General features: G+C 41.5%; 1 protein-coding gene across 4 annotated transcripts in view; it reads right to left on the bottom strand.

Annotated features, from left to right (window-relative positions):
- NR3C2 (nuclear receptor subfamily 3 group C member 2) overlaps positions 1-25,142 on the bottom strand; it is a 212,030-nt gene that overhangs the window by 35,221 nt on the left and 151,667 nt on the right. For all 4 annotated transcript variants that reach the window (XM_086612538.1, XM_086612536.1, XM_086612537.1 and 1 more), the window contains one exon: positions 20,024-20,140. In XM_086612538.1, the coding sequence (XP_086468664.1) occupies positions 20,024-20,140 (117 nt within the window). The remainder of the gene's footprint in view (positions 1-20,023; positions 20,141-25,142) is intronic.

The raw sequence follows: 25,142 nt of genomic DNA on the forward strand, positions 1-25,142 counted from the left end.
GCCTCCTGGGAGGTTTTCAAAGCTTGCTTTATGTGCTTCTTCCTACTCCTCTTATTACAGTGCAGAAAACTCCATACGAAGATCCACAGAACTACCTCATTACTCGCCTACAAACTCCTTAAACCCCACGTTTTAAGAAAACCCTCCTCAACAGTGGAGCTGCTGTTGCCCTGAGACCACTGCTGGTGACAGCAGCCATTAGTGTTTTACTGTTTCTCTGAAACTGGGGCTGCCGGCCCAGAGCCTGCGACTGAGCTCATAGCGCCAGCGAGGCAGGATACAGACGCCAAAAGTCCAGGACAATGCACGCCCAAGTGCAACAATAGCCTGTTGTTTTCAACACTTCCTTGCTGGGACAGTACCTTGAACTCTGAGGAGCTGGCTCATCCCAAGATCCAAAAGCTTATTTCAAAAAGCTTATTTCTTAGGGTAAACATGAGATATCGCCATAGAAAACAGCGATGTTACCACTCATACAGAAGATCCTGAAGGTACCCAGTCAAACAGCTGCTCCTTGACTATCATCTTCAGAGCCTGAACACAATTCGTTACTACTGCAGCACATATAGCACCGCGCAGTAAGTGCAAAATCTGAACATCAGTTTAGTGTCGTTTCCATCGCACACAAAGCAGGACCTTTCTGGCCGACTTCAGCATCAACATCGCTCAGGAGATCTTCGGAGAACTTCAGAGATCTTTAAGTAACTTTTCTTTCAGAGAGCTGGACACCATTTCATCAATTCACTCACAGTATGCATGTCTGCTTTCAACAATTTCTTAATTTCTCTATCTCTGCAAACATCCAGACCAAGTGAGATGGGTTGAATTTTTCAATAAAAGTATTAGATACGCAAATACAAGTGTGCCGGTTCTAATAAAATTTAGTTTAAAATTCTGTTGTTCAACTACCCATATATAGTTAACAAAAACTTCCTGATTACCTGAAGCATCAGCACAGGTTACACAGGGAAATACAGGAATTGCTGTCAACTGAGGTTATAAGGAAGAGGCGAGACAAGTATCTGCCAGGAAAGGTTTCACTGCAGCTGATCCTGTCTCAAGAGACAGGACAGACGGAAAGATCCTTACAAAAGTCCCTTCCAATCCTATTTCTTACTTTTCCACTGCGAAACTCTTAAAAAACCTCATTCAAACAATGAGGCAAAACTGAGGGATTTTTCATCCTCGGATGCATCAAGCTGCACGGACGCCAACATCCATTCTTCAAGATGCAATTTCCGTTCCAAGTACCCAAAAAGCCATTTTACAAAGCAGCAGCTGATTAGACATTTTGTTAAACAAGCTTTTTCCTTACTCTGCAAAGTAAAATGGAGGGAGTTACAGGCAAAGCAGACAACTCTGATAAATTTAATTCTGAAAAGTGAAAATGCTGCTGTTTCCCATTTGGTGCAGTTGCACCTACATGATGACGCCCTGGTGAAATCACTGTGAGCATTAAATGTAGTTTGCCTTTACCTTAGAAAGGCAAAGCTGAACTTACAGATTTTCAACAAAATAAATCCCAAAAGCAAAGCAAGGATGGCCAAGTTCAGCAGAACACCTGATGATGAATTAACAGAGCTATTGGCTACTGAAAAGGGAGTTTAAAAATAAGCCTAAAGCAGTGGATAGAGATTTGTGTTTGCTGTTATTTTCATTAAGTTTTATCAGGCACTATTTTTTTTTTCTGTTATCAAAACAAGACTAAAAATAAAGAACTTTACATATCTTTCATGTTTGCAGAGGCAAAAAAAAATAAATGCACTCTCACCGCAACTACACCAGAATAAGAAATGTCTTAGTTTACCAACTCCATCAAGTATCTAGCAACATAGATAACTGATTACATGTTTATTAAGACATAATTTTGTATGTTCTATTCTCTAAAAGTTTTTCATTAAAAGAAATAACATTTTTCCATGTATAATACTGGCATAAAAATGTGTTTTAGTTTCATTTTCTTCCATTATAATGCCTTTAAAATGAAGCTGAGAAAAACATTACTGCTTGACAGTCATGTTTACAGTGAAGAAAACTGTATTTTTCATTTGGCTTCATGCCAGCGCTGTAGCTCAACTGGTTTGGTAACTCCCACAGAAACCAACAACTAAAGATTAAACACAAACTCTGAGCAGAACGTACTCCGAGTCGGTCTTCCGAAGCTGTTTTCCACATTTGCTCTCTAACTGCGATACCAACCATAAAATCGAATCGCACGGGTAAAAGCCCTGCTCATCAGGTCTGCCGCGTGGAAAGTCACAGGCTCTCCACGCAGACCAGGGGATGGGGCATTTCACATGGCAAAGCTGAAGTCTGCAGCCTGTTTGGGGTTAGGACAAGACTTTCATCCGAATGGCTGCACCGGCAGTGACTGCAGGTTATCCCTAATTGCAGGACTTCTTGCTCCTCCTGTTCAGCGTCATTGCAGCCACGATATTGTATTACAATCCTTGTAGTTTTAAAATCATCTGAGAGAGAGTAATAGTTGAAGAAAAACAAACAATAGTGAAAGACACACTGCAGATACACCTGAGGTTAATATCTCCAATATCTGGCATGACTTTTGTTGAATAAGTATTTTAGAAGGTCTTGTACATTGCAATAAAAATAATAAAAATAACAAAAACTGAGGTGAAGCATCTGAAAAGTCACATAAAATTGGACTTTAAAAAGGCACGTCGAACAGACTTCCTCCTCTCTAGCTCTAACAATAAATTACAGTATAACTGAGGGAGAAATAAGCTACAAGTCTCACCAAAATAGCAGTCCCTATTCCTCTGGAAGCAACAGGCCAAGTTTTACCTACATTTCAAAATGAGCAGGCCTGTGTTCAACGTGTTCAGAGAAAAGCCTGCAAATTCCGCAAAACCATACGTTGTTCCATGTGCTTGGAAGACCTCAACGAGAGCAGCCCACAAACACCAACTTGCTTGTCTATCGCCCTCAACGCCAGTCCCACCTGACCAGAAAGGGATGATGGTACTGCTGCAGAGGCACTGAGGAAGGCTGAGATGCCTTCTTAGAATCAGTTTTGAGTCTTGAGCACTGTTAAGACTGTAAGGCAAATTAATACCTCTGCCCCCTTACTACAGCCTCAGTCTTACAATCTAGCAAAAAGACGGGACTTAATCATTTAAAAGCAGCAACTGGCAGGAGACTGGGGCGAATTCAGATTTAGACAACCGGCTCCTTAGTATTGACCCTTCATCTGTAAGACTCCTGTCACAAAGCCGAAACAGGGAGGTCTGTGATTTTGGGATGGGGAGTTTTTGTGCTGTCTATAAAACGCTGAATAGACTTCTGGTCATCTGCAACAGTGAATGCTACTCTACGTCAAATAACAGCACATTAACTGATGTGATCCTATTGGAAATTGTTTTCTGAATACAAATTAATGCGAACATCAGCTACAAATCTATGGCATTTCCAATTTTTAAAGGTTAAGTTTGAGGTTTTAGGGTAGTTACAAGACAGAAAAGCTACTATATGCTTTTTTAAAAACTACCATAGTAAACTTACACACGCTACACAAGTTGGGTCTAGAGGGAGCTAATCTATACTCCCTTTGTTCCCAGGGAATATACACAAATTAAGGTACGGACTCCACAGAGCCACACATCTGATAACTATTTTTCATAAGCTCAAAATTAATAATTTTTAACGAGATCAAAAAATGCCAAAGAACAAAATGCTGTCAATAGTAGATTAAAAAAGCCATAAATATTATGGTTTAACTCAGCAGTTTTAATAACAGAGTAATATCTTGTTTGCAGAATTGTATCAGTGTTCGAATTTAGCAAATGAACAACCTAAAATACTCTGCAAATTCATGCTGGCACAGAGTGCTCTAAAGCAAAATCTGAAGTTTAGAAAATTATCCACAGTTCTACATGAAGTGAATTGCGAGACTTGCAATGATAATCCCCTGGAATCAGATATTTTTTTAAAAAAGATTATATTCAGAGCTTGCCTTGCTGCCTATCAGAAACCAATTATTATTTGCATAGCTAGAGACATGATCTAGACGACTAAGAGCTTTATTTATCACATATGGATCTTCATTCTATCCATGTTGCAGAACATATTTGAATCAGTAAGTGGTAACAAAAGCACGTTATAAGAACATATGCTACCTCTAGTGTAAAGCAGAGAACATCAGAGGAAGGAAAGGAGAAACCAAAATGGACACAGCACAGAACACAGAAAGCGACAGAGGTTTAAAAAGAGAGGTAAAGGAGAAGAGAAAGCGTCAATTTGAGTAAATATATATAAAGACAAAAGGAAAAAAGTCACGATATGCACTTCAAACAAGGTATAATTTGGGATTATTTCTAAGTACGTACAGTAGTACCAGGGATCTAGGAAGTCTGAGGGCAGAGAGTACGCTGCAGAACACACACACTGACCACCTTTAACTGTGCCGCCTCTGTATGCCACGCCAGCATACGCCGGCATTTCAAACACTTGAGGCTCTCCATCCAGATCCCAGCCTCGCTGCTCGAGCTCTGCACCGGGGCTCCAACCACCACCTCCCTCCCAACTCAACAGCTCTCAGCTTTCTCCCTTTCCCTTCCACCCCACACCAATTGCTTGAGGGTTTTCCCACTGCCACCTGCCTCTCCTCTCCAAAAGCAACCCACGGCACCTTGTGGCACCAGAGCCACCAAAGGATCAAGCTGCCAATTCTCCCCTTGAGGCAGCCATAACAGTCTTTGGGTAGGCTCTCCTCTGAGCCCTCACCAAGCATACACACTTTTTCACTTGCTTCCACCTTTGTATAGATAAATGCTCCATCAAAATGTCACTTTTTCCTCCTCTGAATCTTGTCGTCATGTTTGCCTGGTGCCTGTGCCTCACTTACTTCAGTGAGCTGACATCTGTTCTCATTAGCTATTTTACTGCTACCACAAATAGTGTTTCCCTTCCCCCAAATCTGTTGTATCTTGACATATATGAAAATTTTGAGCTATCTTGGTACAGACATTTTTTCACTTAAGTGTCTAGCACAATGAATATGAGATTTTTCTGAGAAATTTCTAGATAATAATACAGACATTTTATATATATACACACATATGCACGCAAATGCATGGAATAAAGTGAAACGCAGTAATGCAAACAAGAACTTACAGCATCATCCCATTTGCTCTTACAAAGCACATTCAGGCATGCACCCTTTATTCTTCAGGAAACAAAGAAGGGAGCAACCAAGACAGGACCCTAAAGCTTCCATAAACCCACTGCCCACTTTGGGAAGCAAACCACTGCTTTTCAGGTAGAGCTGCAGCAGATGAAGAACCTCTAAACATTACCCCCAGCGTCATCCCATGTGTAAGAGGGTACCAACCCTGGAAGGCACACAGACAAGCGGATGAGTCACTGGTTGGACTGGACAGATCAAGGAGAAGAAGCAAATGAAAAGCAACTACTGACACAGAGTACAAGTTGTATAGTGACTTCAAAGGAGAGCACAAGATTACTTTATCATGTAAGACACACTACCAAAAGGAATTTGCTCTTGCAAAACAGTGGCCTTTCAAGGGTGACTTCTGCAGTGGCATTTTGGACATGCTGAAGAGACCAAGTAGTTTGTCTAAATATACAAAGTAAGGAAGACTGCAGCTGGTGAAGAAGAAAATAAAGGTCCTGCCTTCACATAGCGAAGTAAATTTTAAAATCTGTTTCTGACAGCTGTGACCCAGAGGAGACAGAAGGTGATAGAAAATGGCTATCACTTGCTGTGAGCCCGAGGAATCAGTACAGTTTAAGAAACAAAGTAATGAACATTTCCCAATTTCTTATCCTCCACCAGCAGAAGCAAGCTTTTACTGGAGAAAAAGCTCAAAGCCAACGACTGAATTCAGTAGAATGAAACGGTAGGCGTAACTGAAATAATGACACAGTTCGGCATTGCCAACATCATTCACAACTGCTTACTAATTAATAAAAAACACTGTAATCTGTCAGGATTGGACAGCTTAAAGACAAGGAATAAATGCACATGAAGTCTAATCTATGGGTATGCCATGTTTTATTTGCCTTTGGTCAGACCCTGCAAAGATCCGGGCACATCCATAAATGTAATTCTTGTTCTTGCTTCACATTGAGTAAACCAAAAAGGGAGGTACGGCACAGACGAAAGAGTTTCTAATGCACATTTTAATCAACACAATTGTGCACCATTTTCATTGTGTTCATTTAAACTGATTTTATTTCTTTGTTCTACTTGGATGGAAACTACTAATAAAACTGACTGTAACTAGGTAAATATCCCCTGCTTATTACTTTACTTGCTCATGTGACGATTTCAGAAGTGTCTGCATTTTGTTTGGGTTGGAACAGATTCCAATATACAATGCAGCGCAAGGCTACTCCAGCACAGCGCTGAAAGTTTAGCACAGAAACAATGTATGTGAAGCAGTTTATCCTCTTGCTTTGAGTGGGATCAACTATACTTTGCCCAACCCAGTATGTTATTAATCTCCAATAAAGGGAATTCCACAATATCCCCCATCTTACCACTCAGTTTTCCCCCAACATTTCCAGTGTCACATCATTTTTTCTTCAGTAAAGCCGAATTCTCTTCATCATTCCCTCAGTGGCCATAAAGAACAACTTTTCATTCCTGTCCCCTCTTTTACATCACTTTTGGTATTGAAAGACTGGTAACATGGCCTTTTTGATATGTTTCTCTCTTCTACACTAAAATAAATTGAGTTTCTTCAACTCTCCCTTACAGATTGATGTTTTTTTCTATGCTTCTTATTACCCTTGTTCTTCCTTGGGCGGTCTCTAGTCTGTATACACCTTTCTTCAGGCACACGATATGAAATTTCAGGAAGGAAGATTCAGTTTAGATGTTACGGAAATGTTTCTAATTGTAAAGTTCTGTGAAAAACTGGAATAGGTTATCAAGGGACACAGCAGAGACTTCAACACTGGAGATATTCAAGAAGAGATGAGACATGTGTCTGCCAGGAAGGACACAGGTACCGTTAATCCCACCAACCGGCACAGGAACGTAGGTGACAATTTCTTAAAGGTTGCCCCATCCCCACCGCTCTGACCAGCAGTGATGAAAACGAGACACAATCATCAAAGCCCACACTTGCCAGCTCTGACAAGAACAGAATAATGCCTTAGTATCAAACAAGACTTGCTTATTTTTGCAACAGTTTTACATCGCTGACTCTAAATTTAACGTACAATCATCATGCAACCGTGCTTCTTTCTTCACTGCAGTCTCTGAACAGCTGCTCTCAAGTATTTCATTCCTGCACACCTCAACTTGCACTTCTCAACATCACCCTCTGTGCTTTACTGAGAATGCCATCGTGTTGGTTTCAGACACTAGAACTGAAGATGCTTTTGAATTCTGATTGTGGCCACAGAGGAGAACTTCCAAATCTGTAGATTTACGTATTTACTCTCTACATTGCAATGCAAGTAATTAGTACAACTGTAGACTCAGAACTGACCTTCAACAGGACCCTACTTCAGATGCCCTTCCAGTGTGACAGCAAACCATTCACAGCTACTTTTGGAGAATGCTATTTCAAGTAATTAAGCACCCACTTAATGAGATACCTTATCATATCTTAAAGAGAATTCTACATTTCCTTCTGATTATACTTATGGCTAGAGATACTGAGCGGTGAAACACAAACACCTACAGGGAAGTAGCACCTCATGACAGCGCCTGCACACATCTCATGGAACAGACACGGTTCCTCTGCAGTGCGCTGGCTTTTGCACACAAGATTCAGGACTGTGGATCCATAGCCATGGAGATCTACTTGTAGAGATGGCCTTTGTAGCGCTGATAAAAGCAGCAGCCTTGCAAAGACAGCACAGAAGCCATCACAGCTGCCTCAGAAAAAAATAAGGTGAAAGCCCAAATCAGATCTTATCTGACTCAATGATGAAGCTCAGGTTACGTGCTTGTCTGATGAGTAGGACAGCAATGTCCACAGCAATCAAAAAGGGAAGGCACTGGGGAGGGTTTGGGTAAGAGACAGAGGGAATTAATCCTGGTTTTAGCTACGCTGAGTTTCATGATATGCATTCGTGAAGAGATAGCGGACAAAAGTGACAAAAGAAAGCTGAGTTCCAAAGTGCATTTTACAGGAATATTTAGGTTGTCAGGGAAAATGTCTAACACATTTGCTTGTTTCTCAGCAATCCTCAAAGTGATAATTAATTGAAAAATAACAGTTTCTTAAGGGTACTCCTCCCCGTGTGGGAACAACTTTTACCAAATGCCAATTAGTGGTTTCCTGTTAAAATCAAATCAAGCTGTTTTTGATAAAGCTTTTTAATGAGAAATGGCTAAAGTATGAAAATTTCCCCCACATACATTTCATATAAAATCCCAAACTGACATAATACAGCCTTCACAGCTAACATTTTTGGTATATAAAACTCTCTCTTGCACTTCATTAATTTCAAAAGAAATGTATTTACCAAATATTTAAATCATTCAATAAACAAAGCCTTAAAAAAGCTTACAAAAGAAAATTATAATGTTGATGAAAGCCAATCATAATCAGTCCTTTTCAGATGCTCCCAAAACTCATATTTTCCTGATTATTTATTCATTCTTCAAACGTATGGTAAATTCAATGATTTTTGAGCTAAGCGTTGTCTACTAAATACATCAGTAGTTTTGAGTATTCATCAAACAGATTTAAAGACTAGCAGTAAAATATGAACAACGTTCACCCACAATTCCAATATTTGTCACCTACAACTCTATGACACCTGCAGCAATGAAACACCAGCAGCTCTAACTGCTAGCATTGGTAATAATTTGGTTAAAAACAAAGTTAGGGAAACTTTGAGGAACAGATTTTGAAATCTTCTACTGTACCAGACTGAATGCTCTTGGCTATGATCACTGGTTTCTGCCTTGTGCCAAGTGACAACCTTTCTCCAAAGACACCCATTCCCGTCCAACCTTCTGCAGACGTTCCTCGTCCAAGTCTTCTCTCTTGCTTTTATTTGGGTTGCTACCCAATGCTAAACCTGTTCCATGATTTATGTGCCCTTCCTCCTGATCATAACACTAAGCCATCTCGATTGCCCCTGATACAGTCCTGTAAACATTTACTGCGTGTGAAATTTCCTCTTCGTATTTACATTGGAGACACAGGCACTCAACGAGCTTTCCAGAGTTTTTCAAAAGCGTTGATAAGAAAACTCTGCTGCAGCACCTCTATTCCTGTATCTTGAGTACTCACGCTTCCACTCCATGCTAAAGAGCGTGCCATGCTTTAAAGGCTTCATTTTTGTTACTGCACTACTATTACTAGAACTCAGCTTGGTAAGTGCTGCACTTTTCCTCTGTGGTCTTTCTGGCTACGTCGTAACTCACCACATCCCCACTTTTTTCCCCAAGTAACAAAAACTTTGAGATACTTCATCTCCTCACCTGTATGTTTTCCATATTTTCAGTTTTTATCAAGTCAGATGTCGCTCAAATGACCTTATATCTAATACATTCAATGCTGCTGGTCTGTCCCTCATCTTCTAGAAACCATCTATCCTGCTTCCTGGAACAGCAACGCTATCTGTGAAATACAAGCTGGCTGTTTATCTTCTCCAGTTGCCTCAGTCATATTTTTCACCATCCAGTTCATGATTAGTCATTAAAAAAAAAAAAAAAGAAAAAAAAGAATATAGTCATGTTAATCTCCTGCTTTAATAAATCACTCTGAACATTAGTGAAACACCCTGTATGTGATATTAACCACCTTTCCAGGGAAAATGCAACTCTGCAATATTACCCATATGTATGACCTGAATCATGAAACCAAGTATCTCTTTGCAACTTTGGCGTATTTCTAAATTCTCCTGAAATTAAAGTAGTTGTGTACAAAGTGCCAGTAATGACTAAAATTGACACACGCCTCTCTAAGAGGATGTCTAAATGACATGCCTGAATGTGCCTGGTCCATGTGCAGACAGACCCAGAAGCCACATGCAAGCTTCCTCAGCTCTTTCTTTCCAGTATGACAACTGCATGGTTTTTACAGTAGGAAAGGTGCTCTACATCCGTATCTTCTCTACTCCCTACCGACAAATTCCCTTATTGTCCATTTGGGGTGGACTGGTCTTGTGAGCTCTACATTCTTCCTCCTCTTGCACATTCTGCAGGGATATTACACAGGGAAGATGATTACCATTACTAAACTTTACTGCAATGAGGGAAATGGAAAAGCTGATGGCAAAGAACACAAAAGAACACAAATCACCAGCACCAATTTGCAGGAAGATGTGATGTGTGGTACTGGGTGGCTCAGGAAAGCTCCAACTGGTGCCTTTACCTTGCCTTCCTCTCGTTAAACATCACCTTCTTGCCTGTTGTGCATTTCTAAGGCTTAAACGTGCTCAATGTTTCCCTCATAACCTGCTATGGATTATTCTTTCTACTAACACCAAACTCCAAAGTCTGCTTTTTAAGCCAGGTATCCTTGACGCTTCTCACACTTATTTCAGCACAACATATACTAAAAATGGAAAGGCACGCACTTGGGAATTGGTGGGGAAAAAAGCAGGAAACAAGACTCAAAACAAAATACAAGTTACTAAGGTAATTCTGAAGCAAAGTACATACGAGAGGACAAGAGGAAAGAAAAACAGATTCACGTGCTAAGGCACAACCTGTGATTGAATAAATTTTCCTTGTGACATTGCTGGAGTAAACCACAGCTCTAGAGTCAATTTAAAACCTGTGAAGTGGAAAAGTAGCAGACAATCAAAAAAACATAACATCAGGAGAAAGAGCATGTCCTTGCACAGTCTTAGCATCATTGCTTCTTCAAAACATACTGTCGCACAGGGGACAGAGATATAGAACAGCTCATTCAATGAAGATCGGTGATGTCAAAATCTAAAAGGTCTTTTTGTATATGGAAATAACAGTTTCACTTTTCTTTGATTTGCACACAAATTATCTAGCTTAACTCCACTCACCTAATATTAATCATAGTCTGGAAGAGACCTGAGACAGTCACACAATCCATCCTCTGGCTTAGACCAGAGCCAACTGGACCCTCATCACTTCTGACAAATGTTTGTCTTACCCGATCTTTAAGACGTCCAATGTCAGACTCCACATCTTTCCCAGACCATCTATCCGAGTGCTTCCCTGGCCGTACAGTTAAGAGATACTTCCCTATTTCCTCACGTGCATCTTCCTTGCTGCTCACTACTTCTTGTCCTCCTTTCACAGACATGGAAAGCGGATCATTTCCTTTTTCTCTTTAGCAATGTTTGTTGCTAAAGCAACACTTGTTGCCTCTCTCTTCAACTTTCCCCCCAGCCTTTCTATGGACTAAACAATACCAAGTAATTCAATGTGTCCCTATCAGTCAAGTTTTAAAGACTGCTGGTCGCTCTCATTGCTGTACTCCAGGCTCTTCAAAATTGGTCCACAGCACACTTGCGAGCAACTAACGAGGGTTTTAAAAACTACTATTCAGCATAGTGAGCCCACCATATTTTGGCCAAGGTTGTCTCAGGCATGGCAAGTTAAGTCTTCATGCCCTCTCACTCAGGTGGAAACTCTCTGAAGCAGCGGCTCAGGCGAAGCTAAAAGGATCAGTTCCTCCTGCTCCTACAGTTTCTTGCGGTGATGGGGAAGCGAGTAATGGAAATACACCACAACAGATCGCAGGGGGAGGTTTCAGAAGGGCTCTGGTGACAACCAGCAGCTCTGGAAAAGAGGAATGGGAGACACAGGCATGCTTCCATAGCACGGACTACACTTTTACTGTGAGGAAGAGTAAAAAAGGATATGGACTTAAGAGCACTGTGGAAGGAAGTATGGTAATCTGGTGATTCAGGAAAAAACCAAAACATCACCAAGAGCCGCGTGTAACTAATTTTGGAAGTGCCGAAGCACTCTGGTCTGCTCCAGCACCATGAGACAAAGCAATGAACAGAGGTGTTAAGGGCTTGCTTGCTGTCATGCATCTGTATGAGCAAACATAAACAGCATTTCATTTCAGAATCCTCAGGAAAAAGGTTGTTAAACTTAAATATCCTACAAGACAGAGAAGTGGTGTACCAGGGCACAGGTGAAAAAGATGGCTCAGCCTCGGGCCTGGGAGGTCAAGAGGCCACACGTCATCTACCCTGGGAGCACCGTGGAGGTGAAAACTGGAGCCCTGACAACAGACAGAAAATCTTAAAAGCTCACGGGCAGTGCCCAGGGGATCCACACAAACTAGCCAGCGAATGCCTGGCAGAAGGCATCCAAGCAAGAGCCACTGCTGTGCTTCAGTCGTGTCGCCTAACAGCAGCACAACGGCGGGATATTTTTCTGCACATCTTCTGGAACGACCTAAACCTTCCTCTCAAAAAGCTGCGATTGCCCCTCTCTGTTTTGCGTTTTGAACCAAAGCAAGACACCACGTATAGAATACAACCTGCCCAGGAAAGAGCAACCTCTGAGCCTGCCCAGCGAGCGCTGTGTGCTGCTGAACCCAGACAAAACCCCGCGGAGCCGGCAAGCACAGTGCCGCCACGTGAGACGAGGCAGGCTGGGACACGTACTCCCAGCAGCAGCCCAGGAAAAGCTGCAGCTCCTTTGCGAGGCTGGCAACCAAGGGTGTTTTGCTGTGAATGGTACGACGGAGCATCCAGCAGATAAAAGGGGGAAGTCTGAGTTCAGCAGACCCATGCCAAAAGCCTGAAAGGCTGTTCCTGGAGGAAAGACAAACATTGCTGGCAGCTGGGCGTTCATCAGAAGGCAGAGCTGAAACCAGTAAAACTTGAAAAATCAAAGGAGGACTGAACATGAACCCAATTAGGAGTTCGATCAAGGATTGCTGGATGTGAGCTGCGTGCTTTCGGATTACTGCAGTGCGTCTTCTTGAGCTGTCTTCACATATGAAATAAAATTATCAGCCAAATGCAAAGTACAAGGACACGTTTTCAGCTTTTTAATCGACGCCTGAGAGATTACTCTGACGTTACTAGCCCTCTTCAAAATTCTGCATTTTTAATCATCATTCCCAAATAGTTCTTAATAGTTGTGAGAAGTGACTGTTCAGATAGTTATCTACAATATTCCTGAGGATGGTTCACGCTGAAAAGTTAGAGGGTCACATCGAGAGCAGGGCAAGAGCAGCATATTCTAACACGGAGGAAGACAGACACAGAAGTAGTAAAAGTTCATTGCTGAACAATTTGGTTCCTACAAGATCCGAAACAGTAGGACTGATTTTTTTTTCCCCTTTTAAAAATACATATTCACGAAGTGTGGGGTGGTGGTCAGCAACAGCAGTGCCTTAAGAACAACTGACCCCTTACACTCAGGCAGAAGGACGTTGTCTTCTGAAGAGTCACCAAGATGGACTCCATGCAGCAACATGAAGTTTCCCTGCTGATCCCCCTTTATGAGTACACCCATGAGACAATTTGGGAGATCTAACAAAATCAGAGCACAAGGTAGCATGGCTGCAGGCTATGTGTTAAGGTTATGTTACTCGCTTGGGCTCCATATACTGTACATGCAAATAGAAGTAGGTAAATTGATGCTTCACTTCTCCGCTAAGAGAAAGCGCAGATTTTAACACAATCTCATAACTTGATGGATTTCTACCTAACACAAATATATGTTTTCCGAAATCATCACGTCTAGAAAAATACAAATGTTCTTTTCAACAACACTAATGATAACCTAGACATTGGTAGGTACCACAACTAAGTTGTCCAGCTAAATTGTGAGAAAAATGGACAACATGAGGTTTTGCTTCACAAAACCCACTAACGACGTTAATATGCTGCTGCATACTGGTAAGTCACTTGGAAGACACAAGCCCAGTTGAATGTTCAAGTTAAAAAAAAAATTGACTAGATTCCCTCAGAAGAAAAGGCTAGATAATAAATGCAAATAAAAATGCAGTTAGAGTTAATGGGCATTTCAAAATACCCTGCAGTTAAAGTTTAAATGAAAAATAAAAGTTAACCATACATGTATACAAAATTGCTTTAGTTTCTTACAGGAATTTTTCCTTTCAAATTTATGAAGTCTTGGTTAGTAGAAAGTTGGTAGAAAATTTTAAAAGAAAACCAAGAGGATACATTTTTGCTGTATTTAAGTATTTCTTAGTTTTCGGTTTTCTAAAATGTGTGGGTTTCTTCTCTTCCTTTTCTCCCTATTGCTTTCTTTTTCTCAAAAAGATGGGAACAACGATAATATAAATCGCATAAGCCACAGTAACCGAAATAATACCACAGTTTTAAATCCTTACTAGCATGAGTTATTAAACAGAAAATGGAAAGCTGGGCAAAAAGGTGAAGTACTGCATCTTATTACTGATTCTCTCATTTAATCTATTTTTCAGATTATTGAAATATTTTAATGTATAAAAAATAAGGATATCTGCAAGCAAAGACTACAAATCACGCAGAGCATCTTGTGCATGCAGTGTCTTACATATGTAAATGTATGCAAACTCAAGACTCAAATTTCACAGGCAGTCTCTGCAGACAGAGCGATGAACTATGTAATTTGCAAGGTGAAATCTATTTTATCTCCCTTCGATATCCAAAGGGTACTTCAGTGAGCTGCTTCTCACTGTTGGCGGAGACCAGTGCCGGTAAGCCTCAGCAGTGCTCTATCAGGAAAGCACTGCAGTCCTGCACTGTGCAGACCTCTCAACGCTTTTTTGTCCCCTAAGGGTGTATGGCAACATCACATGGCAGAAAAAGGATCTTCTCTCATCACACAGCAGAAGAGGGAGGGATGCCTGGTCACTAGGTCACATCAGAGAGGCAAGGACTAACCTGTCAACGCAAGGACAGGATGGGTGGGTGGAGGTCCCCTCAAGACACACCATATGAAACATCTCCCTTCTCCAGGCTCCAGCACAGAGCACAGCACACAGCAGGAGTGAAACCCGGAGGCTCTGTGACACCCTGGTTGCAATGCGGCATCCTGGGCGCTGACGCAGCTGGTGGTGGCACAAGAAACCATGCTGAGCACCAGCGTGGGATTGGGGTGGGGGGGGTCTCACCGTGAGCCCACCAGTGCTGCCGTGGGGACAGACATGACTAAGGAACAGCAGCATGAAGTGGGAGCCAAACGAAAACATCTCGTGTGGAAGTGAGAGACCCGACAAATCTGATCACAGCGTATGCTGCAAGAAACTTCACAATTCATGAAGTCATTCTGGTCCATAATTAACTGAAAATTAATTACAGAATCTTGAAAAGAGCATAAACCAAAAATGGGCCAGCATACCTTCATAGTGCAGTTGCTCACTCTGAATCTCTTCCAATAATTAAGTCTAGCATATGGTACTGGAGTTTAGAAAAAAAAAACCACACCACCAAAACAACAAACAAACTATGATTCCCAAAAAAGTTTTGGGGTCCTACGTGCTGAAGGGGTACGTTTGTCTGCAGTGCACACATATATTTCCTAGAAATGAAGAGGATGAATTAACATGATATTTAGCAACTTCAGCTTTGCAGAAATTACAGGTTGCAGATGCTTCTTACAAAAATCAAAACAAAAATTGAGAAAAGAACATAATTAGGTAAATTATTTGCTGACTTGAGGAATAATTTTCTAAAGATTATTAGAGGATGTAAGAGCTTGGAAAACACTCAAATTTTTCAACAAACAAAAGGAGAAGGCAAACAATATAACTGCCAAATTAATTTGGTTGAGCATTCATGAAAAGGTGTATTTTGTATCACTGAATTACATGTATTTTTTAAAAGGTGCTTAAAGCATGGCATACTGCCACACATCAAAATATTATTTTTTTTAGGAAAAAAAAATTAGCATGCTGAGAAGTAGAAGATATGCCATCAAAACAAACCTGTAATGCTTTGACACAGTAAACAAAAGAAAGAACGTTTTTAAAATATTCAGAAACAATACAACCAAAAGGCAGAAGAAAAAAAAAAAAAAGACCAAAGTAAAAAGATCAGTAGATTAACCAGAGATCATGCAAGAATGTGCTTCAGGAAACATGGAAACTCGCTTTCTCATTTCCAGTTTTTCACAACTGAGATTACTATCTTCAGTAACAACGGGAAGACAATAACAAACTTTCAAATTACAAAATTTGCTTTATAAATCCCCTATTGCAGTAAGCAGAAGGAGCTGGGTGGGAGCCTGGGGTCTTTCACTCCCATCTGTAGATGGGGAGAGCTGTAAAGTAGAGTCAAGTTCTTTTGCAGCTCATGGGAGACAGGACCTTGTTCCCTAAGGCAACATTTCTTCTAGATCAACTGGAAGTTGAGTTTTCTTTTTTTTTTTTTTTTCCCAAGACGCTGGGATAAAACATTCCAATTATATACAAGTGGAAATGTCGACGGCTTGCACACATTTCAGCCCTGAGCTCTGCTTACGACCCTTCGGCATATCAAGTTACTTATTTCTCACCAACCACACACATAGGCATCTCTGATACGGTTTGGTTTTTGTGTTTACCTTTGCTTCCATTTGGAGGATGAGAGCTTAAATTAGATCTGCTGCACAAAGAGCGCAGCACTGTGCAGTGTGACTCAGCTATACAGAGCACTATGCTGCAAACAGGACTTCAAACTAAACTGCATTTAGAAGTTCATTTTCCTCCAGCTCCTTAATGATCACATTGCCTAAAGAAATACTTGCACATTTTGCCTGTAAATCCAAATTAGAAACAGGTAAAAGTCCATTTTTATCGGAGTAATGTATATTCTTGGCAAAACTAGGCTGACCACATGAAACTATAAGTTATGATGAATCTTCATAATAATACCAACATACTCAAGTTTATTCAAGCTACTTATGAAAAACTGTTATTTAATGCCAAACCTTGGAAATTTATATGAAGAGAAAATGACTGTTTTCAAATACTTATTAATAGACACGCTGGAGGGAAGGGATGCCATCCAGAGCGACCTTGACAGGCTGAGAGATGGGCCTGTGAGAACCTCATGAAGTTCAACATGGCCAAGGGCAAGGTCCTGAGCATGGGTCAGCGCAATGCCAAGCACAAGTACAGGCTGGGTTGAGAATGGATTGAGAGCAGCCCTGAGGAAAAGGACTTGGGGATGCTGGTTGATGAGAAGCTCAACATGAGCCAGCAACGTGCACTTGCAGCCCAGAAAGCCAACCATATCCTGGGCTGCATCAAAAGAAGCGTGGCCAGCAGGTACAGGGAGGTGATTGTGCCCCTCCACTCTGCTCTCGTGAGACACCACCTGGAATACTGCGTTTAGCTCTGGGGCTCCCAGCTTCAGAAGGACATGGAGCTATTAGAGCGGGTCCAGAGGAGGGCCATGAAGATGATCCGAGGGCTGGAGCACCTCTCCTATCTAAGAAGACAGGCTGAGAGAGTTGGAGTTGTTCAGCCTGGAGAAGAGAAGGCTCCGGGGTCATCTTATAGCAGCTTTCCAGTACCTAAAGGAGGCCTACAGGAAAGCTGGAGAGGTGCTTTTGACAAGGGCGTGCAGTGGTAGGACAAAGGGCAATGGCTTTAAATTGAAAGAGGGGAGATTTAGATTAGAGATAAGGAAGAAATTTTTTTCACAATGAGGGTGGTGAAGCACTGATACAGGTTGCCCAGAAGAGTTTTAGATGCCCCATCCCTGGAAGCATCCCAGGCCAGGCTCGATGAGGCTTTGAGCAGCTTGGTCTAGTGGAAGGTGTTGCTGCCCATGGCAGGGGGGTTGGAACTAGACGATCTTTAAGGTCCCTTCCAACCGAAATCATACTATGATTGTAAGATCTCTTCTTGCCATTTCCACCTCCTTTTTGGTGATGATCTCCACTGTATCAGAAAGCCCCTGCAACAGCACACAGAAGTTTCCAAAATTAAGCCTGAGATGCTGCGTTGCTCCTCCGTAGATGCCCAATGCAAAGCTCAGCACCGAGGAAGAAGCTACCAACATTTCCTGCCAGATCTGGGCTGGCTCAAAGGGTGAATGGTTCGTTAGCAGATTTTGGCAGCCCTTGGGGCCTTCTAAACAGTAACCTGTCTCTGGGCTGCAGGCACTTTACCTGTCTCCGGCAGCCCTCCCCTCTGCCTCCATCTCCTGGACCACGTAAAGGCACCATATTGCACTGATGTCCAGAGCTGTCACTATCTCATTCATGACAGAAGGATCTTTTTATGCCATTTTAGCTCCTTTATGTGGCATAAAGGGATCAAGCCAGGAAAGAGAGTTTCACCTTAGTTTCTCTGCGTGAAGAAAATCACCGAAACAGCTAAACTGCAAAGCTCAACCGCATTTCAGCTATACGCTGCAGAGGCAGACTTGGCCTCCTAAGGTCATTAAATGCAGATCACTAATTACAATTTCCAGCAGACTACTAAGCTCCAACACAAGAGAAGATTTTGCAATGCATTCCTCATTGACGGCATTCCAGCCAACATGTATATAAAAAAAAAAAGTAACCTCCTCAAGCGAAGCTTACCCCCTCGTTTTTTTTTTTGCAGACATTACAGTGTGAATGCGTCCTTTGAAACGCACCAGGAGATCGCAGTGATGAACACATGACAATGCAGACGAAGTGTCAAGTGCTGCTGCTTCAAAAGGTTATCAAGTCGGACGGCAGCCCTGTGTTTTGTTAGAGCACCAAGCACACCCGTCTGCCCAGGGAGGCTGGCTTGCCGGAGGTCTGCTGGCACCGTGCAGGGCACGGCAACGGAGGACGCTCTGCACCCGCTGCTGGTGGGCTGCTGCAAAATTTCCAGCACTCCAAGGCACTGGGCTTCCTGCTCCATGCACATTTTCAGCACCTTTTTTTTGGTAAGAAGCAGCTACCATGGAGCTCCTGTTTCATCAAACGAAGGTGCCGTTCTGCTTCCCTTCCTACATTCAACAGTGCAGGTCAAAAATAAGGGAAAGCTGGCAGCCCCCAACGTCCCATGATCCAGCCCCTGTTTTCCTTTGGGAAGCAGAAACTAGGGGCCTAGATGGCAACACAGCACCTCAAAATTGAGAAAGCCGTTGAAAGAGGTCGTAACAGAGCTACTTTCCCCAAAAAAGTAAGCAGGCAGCTTGCTTGAGTGTTTCTGCCAGGAGACAAGACAGAAAAAGAAGTCTGGGAGGTAGAAGAAGGTACCAGGCAGCAGGCAGGAAGCAGGATTTTGCATACAACCTATGAAAGACAAGCAGCTAAAATCTGTCTGTAGAATTAAACTAAGCTACTAGGAGAGCAGGTCCAGGAGGATAAAAAGCAAATTGAGAGATAGGAAATGATTTGGAGCAATTAATGTGACCGTGTTATAATTTTCTGGAACACTGAAAACACTCTAAGAGAAGGGTCACTCTGTGCATCAGGGAAAAGACCTGCAGCAGTATCCAAACCCCTGTTTACCGACAACATAATAAACCTAAGAGTGGTGGGAAAAAGTGATTTGTAACACAATTTGCTCAGGTGATGACTTGAAACAAGATGCCCACTGAAGCACAGCGAGAATTGTGCAGACATGGCAAATGAAGAATTAATGGAAAAAACTATTATAAGTTTTGTTATCACACTGTTTCCAAAATACTTTTGATAATTATTAAGAAAAAGGTTTTCCCTTTTTCTTGTTGGTACATGAACGACAGAGTAACATCAACAAAATTGCTGCATATCCATACAGTCGTAGAAATAAAGCAATATAAATGCTGAATAAGCAACACAAAACGTTGAGAGGATTCACTATGCATGAATTTGCTCTCCTGATAGTGTAAAATGTTTTTTGGTATTCAAGATAATGCTCATCACCAAAATGAAAGCACGCAACACTTGGAACCTTAACACTTTTAGCTATATGAGATTCCACTAAAATTACTGTCATCATAAAACACCCACATTTCTTTCTTCTCAGCCATAAAATATGTATCTCCAAAACTTGATTTAGAATGACAATAGAGTTTATTAGCTATTAAGCACTTCTTCAGGATAATTCCACCTTAAACTTTTGAGATTATGCAGTTGCCAGAACTATAAAAAGGCTGCACATTTCCAATGTTTTTACCTAATCAAATTAAGAGACCAAACTATTAATATTCTGCTTACCTCCTAAATTCATTCCAGCTTGGAGACATTTCTGTAATCGACAGGCTGGGCAGTTCTTCCTCCGAATCTTATCAATTATGCAGTCATTCCTTCCCGCACACAGGTAATTGTGCTGTCCTAAATGAACCAAAACCAAAATGCATTATTAGAGGATGTATTTACATAATTCAAATTCGTTCTTCTCTGTTGTTTTGTAGTCATTTTGGGCTTCTTATTAATGCACGCATTCCCAATCCCATTCTTTAGCCTTCCCGAGAATCTTGGTGACTTGTCATGGGCCTTACTATTCTGTTTAATTTGTGAAAGAGTTGTGGTATGTCATCACAAGAGAGATTTAATTCCTTTTTTCTAAATAGGACTGGAATTTTCCTTTTTGTGAAAAACAAATGATCGGCTCGAGTTTTTTTGACTCTTCTGACACGTGCCGTGTGACAGAGCAGCCTGACAACTCTTCGTTTCGGTACAAAACCAGGAGCCATTCTCATGCTAAAGAGGTTCAGAATCTAAAGCAGAAATGCAAAGTGGAGGTTATCTTTCCCTATATACTCCACTCTCTTTGACCAGTTCACCAAGTGCTTGATTTTTGATTTAATTGGTTACCTTCTATGATTCTATACAGCAGAAGGTTTCTGAAGGGCTTACCAAAAGAGGCTTAAATCACAGCCGTATTACTTCAGCTCTGTAAAGCCCTACAGAAGCGCTCCTGAGGAGACAGCAGGTGTTTAACACACAACATTTAGCAGAAAGGAAATATATGGCAACCAGGGAAATAAGCTGGCATTTAACAACTCGGGAGACTCAAAAGGCGTTTTGCTTTGTGGGAGGAACGTAGGTAGAGCAAACGGATGTGGTGTCTCAGACAAGGGCCCTACCACGTGGACTTTTCAAAGTAAGGTGCTTGAATTTGATGTGGAAGAATAAAGGAAGCCACGAGGGGCTGGTGCAGCGTGACAGGAGGAGCGAGAAGATTATTTTAGCTGCCTCAATCCAGAGGAGGCACACGGGGACCTGGGGCGGCCAGAACAAACGCTTTGCAGCAAACGTGACAAGAAGCAACTCAGAGGGTTTCCAGAGGAAGGATGAAAGGAGAGAACACAGCACACGCAAGTACAACGGACTGTAAGGCAAGCTGCAGGATTTCCCAGCACGCGAAGCTCAAGAAAATAGTCCTGTGTAAAATACAACGGCCGCATCGCAGGCTTACACAGTGGTGCTGTGAGAACTACTGCGTCTCAGGGACAGGCATTTTAGAAATAAGGTAACAAACCCATTAGTCTGTGAACTAAACACAAGTACGTAACAAAAGATGGCTGAAACGCAACGTAGAAGAAAAAAATCTGGGTTCCAAATGCAACAACATCAAACGGCAACTAAGCAGAGAGACTCCGAAGCAGGTCACGAATGAAGCGGGCGAGATGTGCAAAAACCCAAGTGGTACAAACAACACTGGAGTTGACGCCAACAACCGGAGCGAGCACTGGGCGCAGGCTGAGGGGGGGAAGCCGAGGCTGGGGCTCAGCAGCAGAGCCGCACTGAAACGTGCCAGGGGAGCGGGAGCAACGACGCTGGCTCCCTACGGACACAGAGCTGCTGCAGCACAAGAGGCATAACATATGTTTGCCGAGATATTTTCCACAATACACACGTGGTTCCTTGGGGAAAGACACGGGGGACATTCATGGGACACAGCAGACCTGGCTTCTGTTTTGGGCTCTTTCAGGAACATGCCTTAAAACTTCAGAGAAGTAATTTTCTACCTCTGCACCTGACTTCACTTCACTCTTACTCAATGCTATCTATTTAGACAGTGAACTGAAACTTGGGCAGTTTCTTGCATCTCTTCACTGAGCATCTCACAGGCAGAGAACCGATCTTATTTGAGTAAGTGAAGTGCTGCTGTAACATCACAAAGGTACCAAAATTTAGATAATGCTTCAGATGTTTAAACAACAAACAGATGGGCAAATGAGGGGTTTTTATTAAGGGAACTTACCTAGCACTGTGACATAGATGGAAAAAAATAAAACTTAGGCAAAAAAATTCATGAACATGAGCTCATGAAGTTACGTCGGGCATAAAATCAAGTTGCACAATACAGTGAAGGCACCAGTATCTGTCAGCTGGTCTTTAAGTAGGCCTGCTAAACCATAAAAAGATGAAATTCTCAGCTAATCACAAAATGAAAACCTACTTATCTCACAATGTTTATTTTACAATGTGATCTATACAAAAACCAGATATACCAGAGAAAAGTCAACTTAATTCCTATGTGCATTTTTGCTCTGTACTAACTTGAGCACACCTCCTAAAGAAGTATCACGCAGACAGCATGGAAGTAAAATCAAAGTAGAAGCTGAAAGCGTTTAAAATAATAATATACAGTGTAAAGGTGGTTTATATGCCCTTACAAATACTGATATACTATCTTTTTGTGGGGAGAGGGGAAAAATGTTATTTTCTGTTAGGAATGCAAGTAGGATTGCTCAGTGCTCATACAATGTCCTTTGTACATCACAGAGTACTGCAATACCGTTTTTAGGCTCCCACAGGCGGGTGCAGGCTATTAATATGACAAGTCAGCTCTAATGCTGCAGAACGAACCCCACTGCAGAACTACCCTGAAGGCAGTTTGCTCTACGAAATCGTACACCTGTTAAGCCAACATTTTTCACTACTGCTTTCAAAAGCTAATGGGTTTAATAAAGAGAGGTTAACATTTATGTACTCCAGGATAATTACTCGGGTCACATTCTTAAATATTGTGGAAATGTTTATTTGATTCAATCACTGTCACACTGTGACTTCCTAAGAAATATTCTCACAATAGCAGAGAGAACACCAAACGGTTTAGGTAGCCTGCACATATCATCTTCTAGTCTATCTACTCTAAACTAAATAATTTCAGAAAATATAACTTAGTAAAGGTTCATCCAATTTTTGAATTATGCATCTCCAAATACTAATGTATGGTACAAAATCTGTAAGTAGTTTTTCTAGTAAGAAAGGTAAAAGTCTTTCTAAAAAGCAAATGTCATCTTGTCAATTTTTTTTACTTCTAAAATAAAAATAAATTAAATTAAATAACCACAGTCATCTCAAATCTTACATTAATGGAAGTAACCTGAAAACTCTTAAAAAACAGAATGGATCAGCATTCAGGGAAACCCTCTATGTAGAGTACAGCTATGAAATAATAATGAACAGTTTTTCAGTTTAAAAGTTCATCATCTATGATGAAAAAATGGCTTCAGATTTCCATGCAATCAAATATGGTACCTTTCAAATAAAAACAATTTTGTAAAGTAAGTTAGTAAAGTAAAGACATTTGTAACAAATCAGTACCTTCCATTTGAGTAGCATGAGCATCACTCACGCCTCCCAGCTTCAGAATCAAACCAAAAACCTACACATCTGAAACTGATGCAGCTCTCTCAAGAGCTTCAGGGCTTCTCTGGGCTGGGTCTCTTTAGCTTGGAGAAGAGGAGACTGAGGGAGAACCTCATTAATGTTTATATATATGTAAAGGGTAACTGTCATGAGGATGGAGCCAGGCTCTTCTCACTAGCATCCAAAGATAGGACAAGGGGAAATCGATGTAAGCTGGAACATAGGAGGTTCCGCTTAAACACGAGGAAGAACTTCTTCCCAGTAAGGGTAACAGAACACTGGAACAGGCTGCCCAGAGAGGTTGTGGGGTCTCCTTCTCTGGAGCGTTCAAAACTCGCCTGGACGCGTTCTTGTGTGATCTGATCTAGGTGGTCCTGCTCCGGCAGGGGGATTGGACTAGATCATCCTTTGAGGTCCCTTCCAATCCCTGACATTCTGTGATTCTCAGGATCTCAATGAGGTGAGGGAGAACATCCTGCAAAGAGGCTGATGTTTTGTGGTACTAGATATCCAACTCTTTCAAGACACATATCGATCTGCTTGTGTAGTTTGTGTTTAGCTTAATCCAATTGTCCTTTTTATCCAGTTTAATCACCCACAAGTGGGCTGGAAAGTGACAGAGTAGATATCGAATTCTCATCTCCCATGTGTTAATGCATTAAGATGAAAGTAATTTTTAGATACATCACCATTAAGTGCACTTATACGAGTTAATTCCTGTTGCATCTAAAATACAGAGTTACAAAAGATGACAGTAAAATTTCCTGGTCAAAATCAATAATTAATAGGTACTACCACAACTACACATGAAGAAGAAATAGAGATCTGTCCTGTTCACAGCAGAGCTAGAGGAAGATTTGAGTCTGCACTTTCCAGGTTATTGTGTCACTACATACCACAGAACGACAAGTCCAAACGTACGCACAAAAAAACTTTAATGTTTCCAACTCTTCCACCTGCAAGGACTCTTTAATTCCCTGCTTTTATAGGCTTGCAAAAGAAAACAAAAAGAAAGCGTTCATGAAATTCCGTCTTCCTCCTTACTTTATTTTCTCCAACAAGCAAAATTCAGCTGTAAAGGAGGGGAGAAAAAAAGCTGTTCTTATCTGGCCTATGAATTACTGCCAAAATAAGGCTCTAGCAGAAGTTGTGTCTTTCCCCGTTTTTAAACCCCAGCACAATGATTGAGTCACCAGTCGCAAAAAAACGACTGTCTAAGACAAGCTCATGTACCCGTGCAGAGCGCTGCCCCACTCTTCAAGGGGCCGCGATGCTTCCAGACATGTAAGGCTGCAAAAGGAACGGAGCATAGATATTTCTTGTCAGCAATATTTCTGTTACTAAGGCAAAATTAGAAAATTACAGAGATTTCTGAAATATTCTACGTTTTATCTTCCTCCTAAACATTATTCCCCACCCCCCCCCTTCAGTTTTTTTACGTTTAAGTTAGGAACTGCAAATCATTGATGAGTCTTCTACATTTCTGCTCTCTTATTAAAATAGCAACTACTATGATCAAATGTTAAATTTTGTAAAGGGGGAAAAAAATAAAAGCATAGTGCTGGAAGAGGATCCGAGGACTGTTTAATTCAAGCCCACTCATGGAAGCATGAGAAGGCTAGCTTAACAGTTCAGGCAGGTGTTTTTTTTCTCTTAATTTATCTTAAAATCTTCTGAGGAAAGGTGTTCTGCAACTCCTCTACAAGCCATATGATTAGGCAAGTGATTAGCT

Source organism: Tauraco erythrolophus, chromosome 5 (assembly GCF_009769465.1).
Source record: "Tauraco erythrolophus isolate bTauEry1 chromosome 5, bTauEry1.pri, whole genome shotgun sequence".
In the NCBI taxonomy this organism is placed as follows: Eukaryota; Metazoa; Chordata; class Aves; order Musophagiformes; family Musophagidae; genus Tauraco; species Tauraco erythrolophus.